We start from the raw sequence: 19,706 nt of genomic DNA, 5'->3' as shown, positions 1-19,706 counted from the left end.
TGTATCCTAAACTCTTTCTGAGTCAATTCTGGCAATGTCAAAGCTTACCAAACCAAAATTCATTTGTGATTTTATAGCTAAATATGTTTCTATTTATTGTGCATTTTCAAAAGAATCGGGCTTTTTTTTAAGTAAAGGCATTCACATGTATAGCACTGGAAAGCCAGTTAGGTGGCTAAAATAGGCACTGCAAAAGTCATCAAGCTGAGCAGGGAGCTGCCTAAGCCTGCCAGTAAGCTATTGCAATGTTACTGATAACAGCCTCTCCTAAGAGACCCTTTGAATCTAAAGGTTCTCAGCTGAGGTTCTGGCTCAGCTACAAGATTTTACAATCAAATGTCAGTGGGAGGCTTACTGACACAGGGTGAACTCCTGAATAACAAATTCTTTATTACTCTCTGCTATGGTCTTATAGATAAAGGAAGCAATGTATGGTAAGGCTGAAGAGTTGTGCAGTTTGTTTGGAAAATTATTTTGAGAAAATCTAAATTTTAATGAATGTTGAAATTGAAACAGATTTATCAAATTAATAAATATTGACAGATTTGACCAAAGAGCTAAATTTAACTTACCCACAAATTATTACTGAAATAAAAATGTTTGAGTATGTTACTACATATGTCTACCATTATGAATGCTCAGATCAAGTCCACAGAGCCATGTTACAGATTTAAATTTCTGTTTTCTAAATTTCAGTCATGCAAAGTTTTTGAGCATCTCTAATGGGATTGGAATGCAGTGTTCACATTAGACATGTTTAATTTACTGTGATGTTTTTAATGCATTGTTTTGACATTCTTCCACAGTAATTACAATACCTTCAGAATTACAAAATACAAGTAAATCAAATCAGCATGAATTTGGAGAAGCAACACACTCAGAAAGAATCAGAAATCAAGCAGCTGTGGATAAAGTTGCACTACGGTGCGGCCATCACTTTCATCTTCAGCAAGCCACCTTAAGGGAAAAACATAAAAACCTGTCAGAGATACAGCACATAGTAAACAGGCAAATCATGAGAGCCTGCTTCTGCACCTTTGGATTTCTAGGAGAGTTTTTACATTGGTTTATACAGAAGCAGTAACTAACCTGAAGAAAATAGTATTTTTTTTTTAGTATCCATATATGCATAATTTAAAAGTGTAATTGACTTTATATTTATAAAATATACATTCATTTTATTTGTTGGTCATATAGGTGACCAGTAGATTGTTCACTGAGTTGCATAAAATCAGGATAATTTAGAGTAAGGAAACCTATTCTGTGATAGCAAATTATTGTCCATGTATTCCATTCCAGGGACTGTTTATTTCTCATATCTCCTTGTTGGCTCACAATATACTGAGTTGTATGGTGGACCTGATCCCTGCTCTCTAAGAGCCTATGGAGGTTTTACTATCGACTACATGGGAAATAGGCCTGAGTCCAAAGCTCAGGTAGACTGATGTTAACTGGAACCATGGAGGCAATGATATTAATTTCCAAAGAGAGTTTAAAAGCTTCTAACACTTTTGCAAGGTTTATGACAGACTACCTGATGTGATGTCTGCTAAGGAGCTACTAGGGGAGGGATTCCCAGCTGGTATAGCGATAATGTAGCTCACATCTGAAGTTGTACCATTGAACAGCTGGGAGATATGGCTGAAGCCAAACGGTTCCAGGCTGAAACACAACTAATCTTGGCAGATAAAATTGCTTATGGAAGTCCCAGAGCCAAAGGAAGGTGTGACGTGTAAGCTAGACAACAGGCATTTAAATTAGTTAGTAAAGGATGCCCAACTCCTTTCAGGTTTCTCAGTGATGAATGTCTTTTAGAGACAGCATTTGCATCAGAGAAGTCTTGTCTTTGTGAGAGAATGAACCCATACCCCATTTACGCAGTAGGCTATGAGATGAGAAGCTCCATGTCTGAGCTGGAACAGTTCAGGATCCTGTATCCAAGGAGTGCCCCATAGCCTCTGGGTCACCGAGTACTCTGGGGTGGAGGTCCTAATCTTTTCTACTGAAATTCTTCTATTTTGAGTAAGTAGGTATACATTAAGGTAAGGACATGACTCTAACCCACCAAGGTCTCAGTTAAATGTCCTAGTCAGCAGTCTGTAGAATCAATCTGTGTCAGTCACTCCCCCACATCAACAACGTGATTCAAGTTCTTGCTCCAAATGGGTCTCTTACATACCTTTGTGTTTTTACCATAAGACTTTAAATAAAACTGGAAAAAAAAATCTCTGGAAAAAAATGTTTGTTGCAAGCTATCTCTTTCAAGAATCTTCCTCTGACTGGTGTGGTCTGAGAACTCTTACAAGCAAAAGAGGTGGAGTGACATCAGCTGAAAATCCCATCATGGATTGTGTTGCACACCTGAGTGATATTGTGGTCTAAGGACATTTGCTCACCACTAACCTAAATTTAGGTATCTAGAAGATCAGATAGTATCTGAGCATGTGTTTGGAAGAAGTTTAATGAAGGGAAGTTTAATGTTGTTGGAAGAAGTTTAATGTTGTTGAGTTTGGTAAGACCTACACATTCTCATGACGTAGACTGTTGAGTCCAACTGACTGTCCAAGAACTAAAAGAATGTTGCTTTTTTGGGTTCAGGATTAGGATTTGGCTTCCACGAATTGTCACGCTTACAGAAACGTTTAAGGCAAGGATAAAATTAAATATTCTTGGCTACCATTTCTGTTTTCAGACCACCAGGCAACCTAGATATAGGGAACTTGTAAGTTTTCACACTTTTCTGTTCTCCAGATGCATTAAAAACCTATTTTACACTTAGAAAGATATGAATGTGTTTGCTTCTGTTGTTTACTCTGAAATGCTTTAAGCTATAAACTGTATACTGTAGTGAAAAGTCACTCCGAACATACCTTTCAATTTAATTTCCAACTTCCGAAGGTGGATTGCTTCAGTTTGATGCAGACTGAAGTAGATCTTCTTTTTGTACATTAGAAGCCCTTTACCCCAGCACCTCTTTATCCAAATAAATGTCTAAATTTAGATCATTATCCTCTTACATTACATTGTAAAAAGGTTTCTTTTATCTTTATCCCATTTGCTGAATATATCTCAGACCCATACCAAGCAGACGTTGAAACAGAAGGATTTTAATGTTGCTTTTACACAATAAAATAAAAAAACACTACTTTTTCTCCAGACTTGTATCTATACTGCCATATCCTACCATCCTCCCACCATCCCATATCTCTGATTCCCTCCCATGCCTGTTTGCATACCCATGATATGCTTGTCAGAGCTACATATGCACTAATACTTGTGTAACGGTTCACCAGACAGCTTCTGCCTCTTGAAAATGGCATACTAATATCTTCTTTTGGCAAAGGCTATGTCTCTCCCTCCTGCAATCATCCAGTTTTAATAACTTGGAAAAATATAGTGTCTTCCTCTAAATATTCTTCTGAAAAATTAGTTTGAAATTGGCCAAAGGGTTCAAAAGTTACTGGGGATGGACTGATAGGAATTAAAAAAGTCTTACTGTTTTAGGAAACCAGAAGAGAAACAACTGAGAGACTAAAAAGACTACTACTAATCCTTGTTAAAAAGTAAACAGTAAACAGGGTGATGATGAACTGATCTACTGACCTGTTACAGTTGAAGCAATACACTGAATTCCTAGATGCATCTGTGATTTCTACTTTTTCCAGAAACCAGCCACTTGCTGTAGAAGGAAAAAAAGAGCAAATTTAATATAACCAAAACACAAATAAAGCATAAGAAAGGTTTCTGATTTCATTTCCAAACCCTGGGTGGTTCAGTACTTCCAAATGTATTCAATATCAATAATAAAACTGTAATGTAGATGATTCAAATGACTACCAACTTCTCTCAATTTTACAGAGAAGGTCTTTGATGTTTTTGACAGAAAATATAAAGGAAGATTTTTATTACAACTTAACTCATTTTTCCACATTGAACAGAACAGGCAGTAAGATAAATGAAACAGAGTGCATGGTAATACTGAATACATTTTTGAAATCCCATTTTGCCCTTTTCAGTACTCTGAAGTACACCCTGGTGGGCTTTGATTTTCAGTGTCCACCAAACAATAAAAACAGATAGACTTTATCAATACATGTATTTTCTTTAATGATAATCCAAGCCCTTAAACAATAGGAAAACAGAAATTCTATTACTCTTTCCTAATTAATATATTTATATTTATGTAAAACAAGTGGTGAATCTGAATGCTGCTCATATCCATATTTCTTCAGCAGTAGTGATTCAGAATAGCATTTCCATTTAGGCCAACACTCATCTCTGGTTTAGCTTTAAGAATGTATTTAATATCTGCTATAATCTCCTGTTTTGCTGTGTGAAAAATACCTTCATTATTGTGCTATAGAATTTTATTCCATAGAAAATTAAAATATGAAGATTTTTAAAATAAAACTTTATTATAGAAATACAATGTTTGGGCTGGCATCTTTAGTCATGTTTGCCAATGCAAATACTTAATGACAACATTTAAAAACTAATTAGGATCATACTGCTAGTAGCTGAAAACCTTTTGGTATTCTTTGCATGTTCTAGAGATAAAACACTATATTCTAACATTATTTTGGTTTTCAAATATTTGGACAAAGTACTAAGTAGGCTAAAACCAATAAAATATTTGTAAGTAGGATAAAAATATAATATAAAAATAGTTGCAAATTGCAGCAATTCAGATGAAACATAAAGGCATAGTGATGCTTCTCACTTTTCATGGACATTTTCAAACAATTAGCTAGTATAACTAGGCCATGAAGGTGTCTACATTTTTCGTCTTCAGTTCGCAAGAGTCATTTATTGATATTGTGAAGTACCTTTGGAACTCTTTTAATGAAATATTGTGAATGGTTTAATATACCATAGACTCTACTTGGAATATATGACCTTTCATGAAATCTCTGTAATTCAGAGTCAAGATTATCAGCAATAAAAATTTACAGTTTCTTAAATTTACACGGCACTTTACAAATTAATATAAAGGTATGTTTGCTCTCTTGAAAAGTTTAAAATCTAATGCTTTATCTTTTATTGACAGAACTCCAACAGACCTCACTGAAATCTCCAGGTATGGAAAAATCTAGAGCCAGCTAGGAAAGATTAGCAAACAGATGAAACATTTCAAAGAGGTGTTACATTTGAGAATGCTTGTGAAAATTACAGCTGGTGTGACAGAAGACACTTGGAGATAATTTCAGAGAAAAATTTAGAGGAAGGTAGTCATGGATGTAAGATGAATCAACACACACCAGCTGTGCTAGGAAGGTAGTATTAACAACTATGTGATGTTGATCAGGCCACAGAGAGGAAAGATAATCATGTTGTTGATAGTTTGGGACCCAGGAAATACAAGTTCAACCTGTATTTCCCCTGCAGACTTCTGTGCAACACTCAAAGCGCTAAAAGTCTGCCTGTGTGGAGTTCCTTTCCCAGATCAGTTCTAGGTTGAATTGTGTGCATGTACAGCAGCTAACACGAAGGAGATGAAAGTCAGCAGGAGGGCTTTGTTTATTTTAGGTATTTCAACAGGTTTGGTGTTTTTTCTTTTTGAGTTTTCAATACCATCACATGTACAACATGACTGGGTAGTTACCTGTTCGGCTTTTGCCTAAATAGGAACTGCTATTTGCAGAATTTTGCTTGGTTCATCCTAGATATGATAAACCCTTGCCACCTTATAGTGGCTCATGCACTTAGATAAATCAGGTTTTATTAAACCTAAACCTATTTCTTTCAGATACGTTAAGCAAAATTCACCTGACTAGAACATCTCAGTACAATCAGACCTTTTTGATGCAAGCCGTACATTGCCTGCAAATTCTGTTTATATATTTGTATATCTCTAGGGTTTTTTTAGCACCACTAAATGTAAGCTCAAACTATTATATGCCCTAGTCTCCCATCTTATTTTTTTGTAAAATTCAGGTTTTAGAGATTACGTGTAATACACTGTACATAGAAACAGTTTCCATCGTCATGTGTGGGTATGTACTGTAGCCACAGCTTAACTTAACATCAGGGCAAGACCTGGTGCACACTAGTGTTCTCCTCATAGTTTAGCTTTCACAAGAAGAAAAGCCATATGCATGTCAGAGGGAGCTACAGCATGCTTTGACCAGAGTCCCAAACTTGCCCAAACGTTTCTTAAATAATGTTCAAAGCATGGAAAGTTTAGCCTGCAGTTTGAAAATTCAATCCTGTGTTATTTAAGATATCTAATAGGAGTTTTGGCTGAGCAGTGTTTGAAGGATAAAACCTTCTGAGGTTTATGCTAACTAGATCTCTTCTCTGTTAGAAAAAAAATTCAAGGTAAAGTCAAGGGAAATGTGATAGAGACAGAGGGGGGTATAAGCAAGAGCAGTCAAACTGACCTCATTTGTGTACAGATTTGTATGAGCTAGCTGTAGCAGTAGCACGACTTCAAAAACCTTTCCAAATGTCAGGCAGATCTTTAAGCAGAAGATTTTTACAAGGCTGTTGAACGCATGCAGTATACTCACCAAATCCTTTCCCATCGTGACCAATTTCAATTGAATGTAGGCTTCCTAATTTTTTTGTCTTAATCTTGAATGTGTCAACCTTTAATATTAAAATACAGTTGTTAAAAATAATATACCAATGTCTGGAAACTTATACATTTGTTTAAGTCAGTTCTGAGACTAATTCGAATGTAATAATACCAATTCAAAATGGGTGGCTGACACCTGATGTGGTTTACTTTCTGTACTGAAAGTATAGATCCTCTCCGAACAGATCTCAGTTTAAATATGAAAGATTCACTTTTCAACTTATAGTAGGACAATCCCTACCTCTTTCCTGACTTTCATATACCAGAAAAATATTTTTGCTCTCTTATGAATTCTCAACTGATAAGACTTCCAAAATGTTTTCAGTATATGATACATAAATATACGTTCAAGAACATAAAAGATAAAGGCTTTTACTACATGTACCACTATCTCTCTCAAATATTATATATTTTAATTTAAAATATTACCTTGTTTCATATTGTATATCTCTAGGTTTAAAAAATATTTTTAAAAAATATTATTTTTTCATAAGACATTTGACATCACTGGCTACCCATTGACTTAGCTGGATTGCTAACAGGATTCCTGTGTATCTACTCTTCTTTTTCAAAGAGCAATGGCACCTCCTGTCTAGTACTAGGCAAAAGGAAGTACTACTCAAGACACTTTCTTACTTGCTCCTTGTGCCTATAGGTAACTAGATTTATTGACCTCCTCAGTATGGAAGGCAATACACGGGTAAAGATCTTTTAGAAGATATTCACAGACATCGTGGCTGAAGAAACTCGGACCGACTGCAAGTAAAAAGATGTTTAGTACTGCTGGAGATAATGAGGTAGATCTCATAAGGAAGATATTTTAACTGGAGTTTTAATTATTCAGTCATTACCTTTCAAGAAATCCACAGGAGAAAGATACGGAAAATATATTTATTTCTTGCTACATAAGGGTAACCATCATTATACTCCATTGCACAGGTGGTGAGAAAATGGAGCAATTCCTTTGCCAGAGTAATATGTTTATTAAAATAGAAGAACATTCTGCTAAGGTACTAGGACATCATGCAGAGAATCAGCATTCTTATGCAAATATCTGTATCTGAACTAGGGGTCTCTGAATAGCCTAAAGCATGATGGATATCAGAATCAGGTTGATGTGCATGGTTCCATTTTATCTGGTTATAGGCTTATACATTCAGTGAGGCTCACAGCATCAGTTTCCATGGCAAAGTAAAATGATGGGATGTAAGAGACTGATGTGTTCTCAAGCACAACATTGAAAGTTTGTGCAACAGCAAGGGATATTGCATGTATATGCACATGCACAGGTAATGCATGTTGTGCATTTCAGATCAAGGAAATGCATAACTGGGCAGATAAGTGGATGCAATATGATGATCTGTTTGGGACTAAGAGACAGAAGAGCAACAGAGTCAGCTGGATATAAGTAAAACGTCCCTTGGTTACTCTGGTGAAAAGGCGAAACACAGAGATAGCTGAGACTGTATCTCATCTAGTGATGTGGAAAACAGGATAAATGCCTGAAGTTCCATAAAGATCTTGCATAGATTTAAAGTTTGCTTTCCCAGTCCAGAAAGGGACATATCCTATAAAATCTATGTACTCACCTTTCCTCTTTCAAAGGGGTCTTGATGCTCCAGTGACTGAGAGAGCTGAAATACCTCAGATTTGTCCTCATTCCCAAATAAAATAATATGCACATTGGCATCAGTCCCTGCTCCCCTTTTATCACCTGTGTATACTTTAATAGTATACTCTGACAGATTTCTTGCTTGGCTGACTTCTTTATGTAAGTTGTTATCTGTGTCATTCTTTTGTTTGTCTCCTCTAATAACAAAAGATACCGGGATTTCTCTCTGTATTTCTAGTTTATTTGCATCCACAGAAAATGCTCTGAAAAACAAGACCGCATATGTTTTTGTAGTAAATCATATGTTAAATCAAAAAAACCCTATGAATTTATGTGGGACAGTTAAAGATGGACTTATTTTAAAAATATCCATTGACTGAACCACTCTGTGAGAGTCATTTTAATTCAATGCCCACTCAGTGTTTTCAACTATTATACTATAAAATGACTAAAAAATTACTAGCTTTACATAGCATACTTACTCATTCACTTCAAATACATAGATAGGATGCTCCTTTACAGCTTCTTTCAAATGCAATTTTTTAATGTCCAGTTTGCAGTCTACAAAGAAGGAAATAAAGTATAGTGAAAATATTCTACTGCATATCAAAGAATTGGGTAGAGTCTGTTGTTTATATAATGGTGTCATTCCTACTATGTTAAAACATCATTTATTAATTCATTTATGAGTACCAACAATTGACTTAAAAATCCTGGAATCATCATAACATTCCTAATTTTGTTCCCATTTGAAACCTGAACTTAGACATTTAGGAGTAAGCTTTTCCTTTGTCTTAGTGAAGCAAAGGAGTGTTGTCCTTAGCGTCCTTGGACAGATGTGCAGAAAAGATTCAGCATGACTCAGGCAGGCACATTTGAGGAAGAAGAGCAGAAATACATATCTGGTGCTTCCTCCTCAGTGATGGGTTGACAAGAAGGTTGGAGCTCCATTCCACATGCAGCACAAAGAGGATCTCATGAGATGGCAGGTATGAAGGAAGTTCAGCAACTTACTGAATACCTCTGCTGTTTGAGAAAGTTTGTTCTCTGACTTACAGTTCCTTTTGAATTTTCTGCTGGGGGCTTCAGCTACATGCTGTCTATAACACTGGCCTGAATCTCTTGCCACTAGTTAGTCATGAAGATTATTCATTTTCCCTTCTCTTCTATTATTTGTCCCTTCAGCCCTGTTCCTGCATCCCAGTGTCACAGAATCACAGAATCACAGAATCACAGAATCATATAGGTTGGAAAAGACCTTTAAGATCATCAAGTCCGACCATAAACCTAACACTGCCAAAACCACCACTACACCATGTCTCTAAGCACCTCATCCAAACGTCCTTTAAATACCTCCAGGGATGGCGACTCAACCACTTCCCTGGGCAGTCTGTTCCAATGCTTGATAACTCTCTCGGTGAAGAAAAATTTCCTAATATCCAGTCTAAACCTCCCCTGGCGCAACTTGAGGCCATTTCCTCTTGTCCTATCACTTGTTACCTGGGAGAAGAGACCAACCCCCACCTCTCTACAACCTCCTTTCAGGTAGTTGTAGAGAGCGATAAGGTCTCCCCTCAGCCTCCTTTTCTCCAGGCTAAACAGTCCCAGCTCCCTCAGCCGCTCCTCATAAGACTTCTGCTCCAGACCCTTCACCAGCTTCGTTGCCCTTCTCTGCCCACGCTCCAGTACGTCAATATCCCTCTTGTAGTGGGGGGCCCAAAACTGAACACAGTATTCGAGGTGCGGCCTCACCAGTGCTGAGTACAGGGGCACGATCACTTCCCTAGTCCTGCTCTCCTACTACTGTCCAAGTCCCTTTAATTATATCAATAGGAGTCTAAGTTAATAGGCTCAGGCTCCTGGGGAGGAATCCAGGACATCGTGTTGCACTCATGACCTGCCCAGACAGTGCATGGAGAGAGACAGAAGCTTTAGGAAGGAATTTCAAATGACCTGATCTTAAAAATCTGCTCAGATACTGGGAGAAGAATAAATGCATTAGAGCAACACTCTGCCTGGGCTGACCAGTCCTGCAGGGTACATCTGAATTTATACACTAAAGAGCTTTTGCATTTGGGGATTTTTGGTTCAAAGTCTTGGTCCAAGCTAGTCTCAGTCCAAACAAGTCTAGATACAATATGGACACCCTTACCCATCTAAAGTGCTTTATCATCTAACTCACTCCTTCGGAAGAAATGTATAATACATCTGCCCAATCCTTTCTTCATAACACACACAGAGCCAATGAGCCCCAAAGTCCCTCCTTTGGGAATTGTGTTTTCAAACCTGACTGGAAAAATCTTGCCTGTCATGCTCTCTGCGGTGCCCTTTGGCAACATGCAATTGCCATATTCAATGATTGTCAGTCAGACAGATGGCCGTAGTTAACTTGCACAACTGAAGCTGTGGGAAGCAAAAGCAGTGAGCTATACGCCTTGCTCCCCAACAGCAGCGTGGCAGGGCTGTCCCTCTTCTTCCCTTCTCCTCCATAGTAACCGCAGCTCCACGCCATGCCCCCTCTGAAGGCCCCAGTGGCTGAGGCAGACTGTGCTGTGGTGCAGGGTGTGTTGACCAGCCAACCAGTATGTACGTGCTTACTGCCCAAACGTCTTTGACCTCTACACACATTTTACAGATTTGGTTGAAATTGGGTGGTGAGTCTAAAAGGTTATTATGAGGAGCCAACAGATGGGCAAAGAAAAAAGACAGAGGTAAAGTGCAAACGTAGAACCCTTGTTTTCCTAGAAAACTGTCTGAAAATGGTCAACTGTAACACATAGTAAGTAAGGATTTGCAATTATATAGCAAATTTCATTAAAGGACTTCAAAAAACTTTACAACTAAATCTTTGAATATTCCGTAGTAGCATGAAAGCCCTCCTTCAGATGAGGCAAAGAGATGTTAAAGTTATGATGTTTTTAATGAAATTCAGTGACAAAACTGCTGATTGCTTAATAGGGGTAAAATCCCCCTCTGAATGTCACAGGGAGAAAACAGAACAGGTGGGGAAAACTGTGAAAATAACTGAATCACAGAAGGACAATTAAACAATACCAGTTTCTTACGTGAGTTATAATTATTCTCCTAGATAACTTATTAATAGATCACATATTAATCGCAGAATATAATTATTCATCTTAATTTTTTTTTTCTTTCTTGTATGGAAAAGAATAGTTTACTTTCTTGATGCAATAATGATATAGCCTTTAGATCCAAGGATTTTAATGTGTCAAAATGTAGGATTTTGCTTTATCAAATATTACTTTTTAGCAAAAATAGTCAAAGAAATTAATTAGGATTTAACTCTGGCAGTGATTTCATTGCCTTTAACAGGAGGCTAGCTGTGTGATTCACATCACTGACTTTAGAGAGCAGCAAAAGTACTTTACCTGTTTTACTGCTGATCAAAAGAACAACTTTGTCCAGTTCTCCCAAGTCAACAGCATCCATGATAACTAGAAATGACTAAAATAAAATTATTCAGTATTACAATCTTAAACTATATTACTTAATTATATAGGAAGATTTGAAAATAATATATGAGAAGTACAAGAATGGATTAAAGGGTAAATTTTAAAGTACTGTAAGACAGAGTACCTCATTGTCCTCTCCCTGCTGGACATTCTGCAACGACCAGAGAAGGGATCTGTCCCCTGTGTCACCATGAGTACCATATATACATGCAGTCATATGCACTAAATTTCTCTCACTCAAAATATTTCTAGAAAATACTGTTAGATGATATGTAACCACTGCAATATCAAGCAGAAAGAGATCTTGTTAAGACTCTGCCACAACCTTGCACAGCCATTTGACAACATAGCAATGTGCAGTCAGATGTAATTAAAAATTCAAACACTTGAAAATTATAGTAAAATTCAAACCTTTTCCAATTTTCCCTTAATTTTGTCCTGTAACTGTAAACACTGGTGATGCTGACAACTTTACATTAAATTAGAGAAAAGCATGCCTATGCCTTATGCTGTTTGTAACAGTAGCGCATTATGGAAAAATTACCACAGTCAGTTCCTTTTTTCTTTTTAATGGCAGATGCCTCATAGATAAATCCTAATAAGTCTCGGACTCATCAATCACTTTTGGGATCTTTACAAAGACTAACTTTAGCTAGGGAGACAAGTCCTTCAGACTTCATCATCTAAGAGAGGGAGAGAGAAGTTCCTCACATGTGATTCAGAGCACCTAAGTTGCTGCTTTGAACTTCACAATGATGGAGCACATCCACTGTCTATAGAGGGAGCTCAGGAAGACAAGCCTACCTCAGCTGAAGTTGTCACCCATGAATTTGTGCTTTTTGTGATTTATGCAGGTTATAATTATTTAATTGAAGACACGATGACAACACCTGAACACCTTCAAAAGTAAACGCATACACAGAGCATCCATTTATATTCATTTACATTTTACTCATAGATCGAAATGATGTGACAGTTCTGAATATTTACCTCTTTTAATCATCTACCTATCGTCTCCTTTTTATTCCTGTAGATACTGTAGTAGAAGGGGATGAATCCTGACCTTGCAGAAGACTTCTGTAGAATGTGGCTCAGAGCTTAGATCAGTCAGACACTTATCCCATACAGGACTGCGTGTATAAACAGATTACCTATGTTTATACCTTTGTATAAACAAAGTCCAGGTAAAGCAGAGAACAAGTTGTTATTATCAGCTTTCAGATCTAATGATCATCTAAAGTACTGAGTTCAGTACAAGAACCAGCTCTGTTCTATGGGCCTTGCCTGTTTCCCCAGCATCAGCAACAGGAGAGAGAGAACAGACCCTTGTTGCATGCCTGCTGCAGTTGAGCAGGTGCATAGAAAGAAATCCATAGTACCAAAAAGGTATTTAGTTTTACCTATAGAGATAAAACTTAGTAAAAGCCCAAGTGGTAGAGGATACAGCTAAGTTTGAAATGGAAATCAAAAAGTGATGCTGCCTAAGGAACAACAAATCATGGCATGGTAAGATATAAGAGAAAAGATTAAATACGAGGACTCTAAGGAATATGGTGGGTGGTGTTACAACCAAGATGAAGAATCAGGAGAGGAAACAATATATTTGATCAGGGATGCAATGCAGTGAGTGGGTCACTACACAGAACAAAGAAACCTGTGCCATGCTATTTTTGGCTATAACTCTGATTTTCTAAGTGTTCTCTTTTTATTTTACTTGACCTCTGTTTTGCCACAGTCTCCCAGATCTGAAACTTGAGAAGTGAGGCTGGACCAGCCCTAAACAAGAGTGAAAGGATTTGGAAGGCTTGTTTCTTGGATTGCCGTGTCAGAGAGCAACAAGAGTGGGCCTGCCCACGAGGGTGGACAAAACAGGAGCTGAGCATGACCCCAGCACAGGCAGTGCCCTCACTGACCAGGTAACAGCCCTGCAGCATCTGCATGTGGCAGGCAGAGCTGTCAACAGTCCCAGATGCAGCGAACAAGGAAAAAGATCTGGGATCCATCCTGGTCGTCAAGATGGGAGCAGCAGGAGAAAGGGCCAGAGGCGGGACTGAAAATAAGGCTACAGCATAGGTAAAAAGGTCCATCCAGAAGACAGGGTCAGAGAGAGGACTAGAGACAGACACACATCTGACACAGCTCAGGCATGATCTCAAGTGGACATCCTATGCCCATCATAACTGGAGGTTCCAGGTGAGTCTGGCCAAGGCAAGTAAGATCGATAGTCTTACGTGATAGGCCCTGACACACTGTAGTCAATTAGAGATTGAGTTGAATGAACTTTGGATCAGATTATACAGTGGATAGAACTGGCAGAGTACATTGTACAAAGAAGGGCAATTGAAGGAGACTAATGTAGGCAAGGGAGGAGGGCTAAAATGCCTACACGGTGGTCTTTGTTCAGGTTGTGGGATCAGGCCATCATAGGGCAAACATGGGCAAGTAAGCTTTTATCTCTGTAGTGTACTGAATAGATTGGAGAGCGGAAAGATGAAAGAAATCTCTGAAAAGAAGTTACATACAATAAGGATAACATATATGAGTGTTACAACTCCATTAACTTTATAAAATTCTAATGATTTCATAACCTCAGTGTGAATTATGGCTCTGTGCTAACTTTGTGGAAATAATCAGCTATTTGAAAGTAGCGTAATATATTTTTATTTCACCTTTTCACTATTTAATTGTTTTGCCTTAAAAGCTACAGTAGTGCAAAATTCACCTCCTGTACAGCCCTGTATGTGAGAGAGAGAGCACTGTTTCATCCCTGGGGGTTTCTGAGGCGTAAGCATCTCAAAGGAAGGTACAGTGAAGAGAAACTATTTATGTATATACTCAGCTGGAGGCCTCTCCCTGTTAATACACCCAAAGGCACATGTGTGCACAGCCAGATCTCAAGGGCCTGCACTGTATTTTATCAACTGTGTTTTGATGGTTCCAATTAGCCATTAGCATATGCTTCATCACAATCCCAAGTACAAAATAAAAAAAGGAAAAGATAACTAAGAGATGAAATACTAAGGCACTCTATGAACAACAGAGCTGTATCTGAAATTTAACAGCACACAGCTTCTGGTTGAGGTGATTATGATCAGCTGCTTTCCATTCCAATTAACACAATACTGGGTTTGCTTTTAGCTGAGAAAAAGAAAACCAAGGAGAAAATAAATTAGATTTAGAAAGCTGACAGAAAAGTAGATCTCTTTTGCACAATAGATTGCAAGTAAGTTTGTGTGTAAAGGACCACTTTGAACTCCATGTGTGCCACCTGCTGTGGAGATGCTTAAAGCTCTCTTGGACATGAAATGGCAAAGATTTGGGGGAATATGTTTTTTCACTGTCCTCGTTTTTTTCTTCACTGTGCTTACAAATCCCTCCTTGAAGATTTCTAAAGCACATGTGGAAAGAAATAAATGCAACAGAGATGAGCTATTTTGTTTGTTTGTTCTTTTACCTAAACACATAGGTAATATAATACCTATTCTTTTTTTTGTGATTTTTTTATCTCGTTTTTCTCTCTTTTATCCCTTGATCTCAAAGTATTTTACGAAGATGGAAAATATTACCCAAAAAAAAAAAAAAAAGCAAAGAGTGGGGAAGTGATTTTTTTCAACAAAGACGTCAGTGACAGAGCCAGAGCCACTACCAAGGCCACAAGGGTTCCAGTCTCACTGCCCATTTATCACCCACACTGTATCTTTCTCTCACCATTTCTGTGTGCTTCTACATGTACCCTAAATACCTCTGCATGTGACAGCGATCATTCTTTTGCAAGGGGCACACTCGTGCTTTACGTTAATCTGAAGGTTCTCTTTGTTTCAATCTTGTGTATAGGAGATGAAAGAGCCATTAAGCCCTGTTTTGTACCCATACTGTGCGAGTCTTCAAATGAAAATAACAGCTCTAAGCAATATAAAATCTAAAGCCTAAATACAAAATTTAAATTTTCAGTTGCAGCCAAAATATGCAAAAAATCCCTCAACCCCTGTTAATTCTACTGAGATGATTACTTGCATGCTTACATTTAGACACATGCAAACACCTCACTGAAACTGGGCCATAGATTCCAATCCAAAGTGTATTGGGGTGGTGCATTTTACACCTGCTTCAGCTCACTTTGGATGAAGTGACTTATTCTTCACCCAGGTAACTCATTTGTTTTTTGCATAAAACTCAGGCACAAATGATCTGAATATTAAGTATTGTTATTTGGTCTGTTTATTAAACTGAGAATTATTCTGTCATGTGGTGGCATTCAGTATGTATCACATTAGAAGAATATGGAAGATATGGTGAATTTTAGGTGAAAGGGTTCTTTTATTTTGCTTAACAAAGGTAACGTATGTAAGACAATTATTGAGCTAATTTTAACAGGCATAAATATTTGGAGTGTATAAAGGTAATAAAGCTGATGCTTATATGTAGTTTTGAGCTGTTATTTACTGAGAATCTTGTTTGAAATGTGCAAACAAAAAATCGCTTAATAGTAAATGAGCTATAAAAAAATCATGTTTTAATGTCAGTAATATGAGCAGCTGAGGACTAAACAAAGGAGAGTAGAAATATTACAATATTGCAAGAAAGGGGTATTTCTTATAAACTGTTCTTTGTAGTGTATAATAATGATTCTGTGCAATCAAATGAATATTGCATTTCCCACTTTATGGTACAGAAATTAAGCTGAGTGGATAATATTTTCCTTCATACATTTTAAATTCTTATCCAGACTTTATGAATCATTAAATAAAGACAATAAAATTTTCTGTTTTGATAAAGGTTTCAATTGTAATATTAGGTCGTGTTAACCTCCTGACCACTCTACTGCTTTAAAGTAGATTTATACCTACCAGAGAGTGCTTCTTTTAATGGCCACTCTACAGGGAATTCAATCCATCTGTCTCCATTAAGAGAAAGAGGAAGTGTTTTATTTATGGTGAGACTAAAGGTATCCAGGGTTGATGTGTTCTGCATTTTAAAGTGACAAAGAGACAACTGGGATATGCTGTTTTCCAAACTCTGGAGACCAAGCCTTACTTTATAAATCATTCCCAAATCAGATGTTAAATGTATCTAGGAAGCAACAAAACAATGAGTTAGCATCCAAACAGAGATATATAGATATATGCGTAGCTAATTTACAGGAAGAGAGGGAGTTTTATCTAAAGGGGTCAGCACGGACCTAGCCCCATTTTCATCAGCCTTGGTGCTAAAAGTCCCATTGAGTTCAAAGGCAGCAGGACCAGGTTGACTGTAAGCACTTATGGAAATATTATACTCTAGGGGCATTCATTGTAATTATTCTATCAAATTCAAATTACATACTGCACTGATTTCTAAATGTGAATACTTAATGTTAATGCCATTTAAATTGATATGCATTATTAACTATGACTATTTCTTGACAAAAAAAAAGAAGAATATGCTTGATCATCATGAACTTGAGAAAGCCAAAAATTAAAAATGAAATCTGGTGTGCAACTGAAAATTTCAGTTCTGCTTTTCTTGAATATTTAAACAATAATATCTGCAATATTTACAGCACTACATGATTATTTCTCCTTAAAAGGAAACTGGAAGAAAATTTAAATATAGACAAATCTATATATTATTTTACATCATATGCTATTTGGTTCTTAGCCTGATGTTCCACTTTGTTTTCCATGGAAACCGGATTTGACTTGCCGTTGCTTCCATAAAAAACCACAACCAACTTGGATATATTTTCTGACAACTTTTCAAAGTCTGTTTTTGTTTCTTCTTGATGTTTTGTGAAATAAATCCTCCATCTGCCTTCTGAACAAAAAAAAAAAAGGAAAATAAAAGGAAAAAAAAAGATTAAAGTTGTTTCTGTTTTCATATGTTAACCAAGGTATCTGAGATAAAATTCCCAAGACTTGTCTTAGTCTACATGGGGAGAATTAATACATAAGCACTTCATCTGCGTGCTGATCAGCTTCCTAGGTATATTGCTGTTTCTTACTATTACAAAGGGGAAAATATTGTCAGTACTAGTAAGTGTAATGACATATTGTGATGAAAATATTCTCACATTATTATTTCAGAATTGATTAATGAAACAGTTGATGTAATGGCAGAAGCTATACCTGAATTCATTTGCTCTTTTCCTAACGCCCAGGCAGAAATGCTCCTCCTCTCCTGAATTTCTAATTAAAAAAAGATTGAAGACCAAATTAATACTTTTGTAGAACAGTGTCTAAATGATAATAAATGCCTGTATTCATCTCTAGTGAGGCAATTGACTGAGTATTGTATCATTTAGATTAAAGATTTAACTAGGAAGTGCACAATGTGATTTTCTACTTAAGCATCATCTCCTACATATCATCCTATTTAATGAACTGACTCTAGAGCTATCTCTTTACTATGAAATGGCTGTAACATGAAGATTGAAGTCTTTTTCATTTTAAAGCATTTCTGTTTCATTTATACAATTTATGCTCTGGATGAATCAGAACTAATTGGATGTTTTTAATGCCCATTTTAGGGGCTGATGTTCCTCCCACTGACATCAGCTGCCATTGATTCCAGTGGGATTTGATATAGACCAAAACTATTTGTAAACATTAGATAGAGGCCTGAACCAAAGATGGAAAGCCTTCTTTTGAGCTCACAGCCAAGTTTGGGTTTGCCAATTGTTGTATAAAAAACCTCACAGGAACACTTTCTCCTACCAAATCAATGCATTCTGGTAGAAACAGAAACTTTTTTATTATTATTTGAATAAAACCATGTTATATAACTTTAAATTCACTAAATATTCCTATATTTTATTCAGAAAAGTCCCAACACACAATCTAAACCAAAGCTGAAATTATTTGCTTTGGCACAATAACAGCTTCCTCCTTTTCTTTTTGGGTTTCAAATGATCAAAAGTTAGAGGTGATAAAGCAGAGGAAATGGATTGCACTGGAAATCTACTCAGTCTCAATAGGCTAATTGCTGGACAAGTACCATCATGCCAATGCCGCTGTGGCAAGCAGAGATGCCCTGGGAGTTAGGAGGAAAAGAACTAGAATATTTTCTGTAATCTAAGGACTCATCTATACTGTCTATTTACTTCTCTTAGGGGCAGGATCGTAAGAAATACATCAGTCTTAAAGGTACATACTGGGCTTTGGTTGCCTGCTGATCTGGTTGGGGTGTGCTGTGGTTCCCTCCTGGCTTGCACACCAGGTTGTGTTTGTATTGAAACCACAGCACAGGGAGGGAAGATGCACGTTCCCTTCTTGTCTTGACAAAGAGTGCAGCCACAGGCCGTGGGGTCAAAACTGCTTCTCTGTGGACTGATTACCCACACAGCGTCAGCCAAAAGCGTGCCCAGTTTCTGGCAAAAGCTATCCGAACAGTGTGGCATAAATAATGTAAAACAGTCTTCTTGAATACAATGCAGCTGTTTTCTCCACTGCTTAAACGTAGTTTGCCCTACTATTTACCTCACTTCTACTACGCCTGGCAAGTAGCCAGCAGAAGTATACAAGGCTTAAAAAATTGTTTGCAAGCGGCAAAGTAGAAGCAAGACTTGGAGAGGCAGCAATTTGTAAAGAGAATAGGCCAAATTTGTTGCCATTTATGCCACTGTAAATCTGGAGTAACAAAGCAGAAATTATCCTCTGGCAAATAGTGGTTATTAAATAGTACTAAAAACCAACAGTGTTCAGACACACTAATTCCCTATGTAATGACAATGGTCTGCTGGAATATTTTAAACCATAACTTGTTTATAGAAGCAAATCACATAGCTGCATTCTGCAGTTTGGAATGAATTTCTTAGCGAATGATAATTTGAAGATAATATTGACCTGTGGCATTCAGAGTTACTGAGGCAAATCTTTTTGCATCGCGTCTGTCTTTTAGCCATGTTTGAGCCATAAACAATGTTTCTGTCCCTGCAGCTGGTGACTCTTTCACAATGATCTTTTCCAGAAGCCAGTCAGAGCCTTTCCCTTTTTCAACCACCATCCCTTGCAGAGTCCCAACATCTACTGCTTCCACTTGAAAAACATCCACCTGAAAAATTCAGAAT

General features: G+C 37.2%; 1 protein-coding gene across 1 annotated transcript in view; it reads right to left on the bottom strand.

The window, feature by feature from the left end:
- Positions 1–887: 887 nt before the first annotated feature.
- Positions 888–19,706, bottom strand: part of RP1 (RP1 axonemal microtubule associated) — a 183,254-nt gene continuing 164,435 nt past the window's right edge. The window contains exons 47-57 of the mRNA XM_075495462.1: positions 19,483–19,690; positions 17,767–17,826; positions 17,277–17,455; positions 16,510–16,732; positions 11,787–11,941; positions 11,579–11,654; positions 8,672–8,750; positions 8,167–8,452; positions 6,510–6,588; positions 3,604–3,679; positions 888–957 (exon numbers count right to left, since the gene is read on the bottom strand). Of these exons, the coding sequence (XP_075351577.1) occupies positions 888–957; positions 3,604–3,679; positions 6,510–6,588; positions 8,167–8,452; positions 8,672–8,750; positions 11,579–11,654; positions 11,787–11,941; positions 16,510–16,732; positions 17,277–17,455; positions 17,767–17,826; positions 19,483–19,690 (1,491 nt within the window). The remainder of the gene's footprint in view (positions 958–3,603; positions 3,680–6,509; positions 6,589–8,166; positions 8,453–8,671; positions 8,751–11,578; positions 11,655–11,786; positions 11,942–16,509; positions 16,733–17,276; positions 17,456–17,766; positions 17,827–19,482; positions 19,691–19,706) is intronic.

The sequence above is a fragment of the Mycteria americana genome, chromosome 2, assembly GCF_035582795.1.
Source record: "Mycteria americana isolate JAX WOST 10 ecotype Jacksonville Zoo and Gardens chromosome 2, USCA_MyAme_1.0, whole genome shotgun sequence".
In the NCBI taxonomy this organism is placed as follows: Eukaryota; Metazoa; Chordata; class Aves; order Ciconiiformes; family Ciconiidae; genus Mycteria; species Mycteria americana.
Note: the sequence above shows the minus strand (reverse complement) of the source record. Positions and strands in the feature narration are given on the sequence as shown.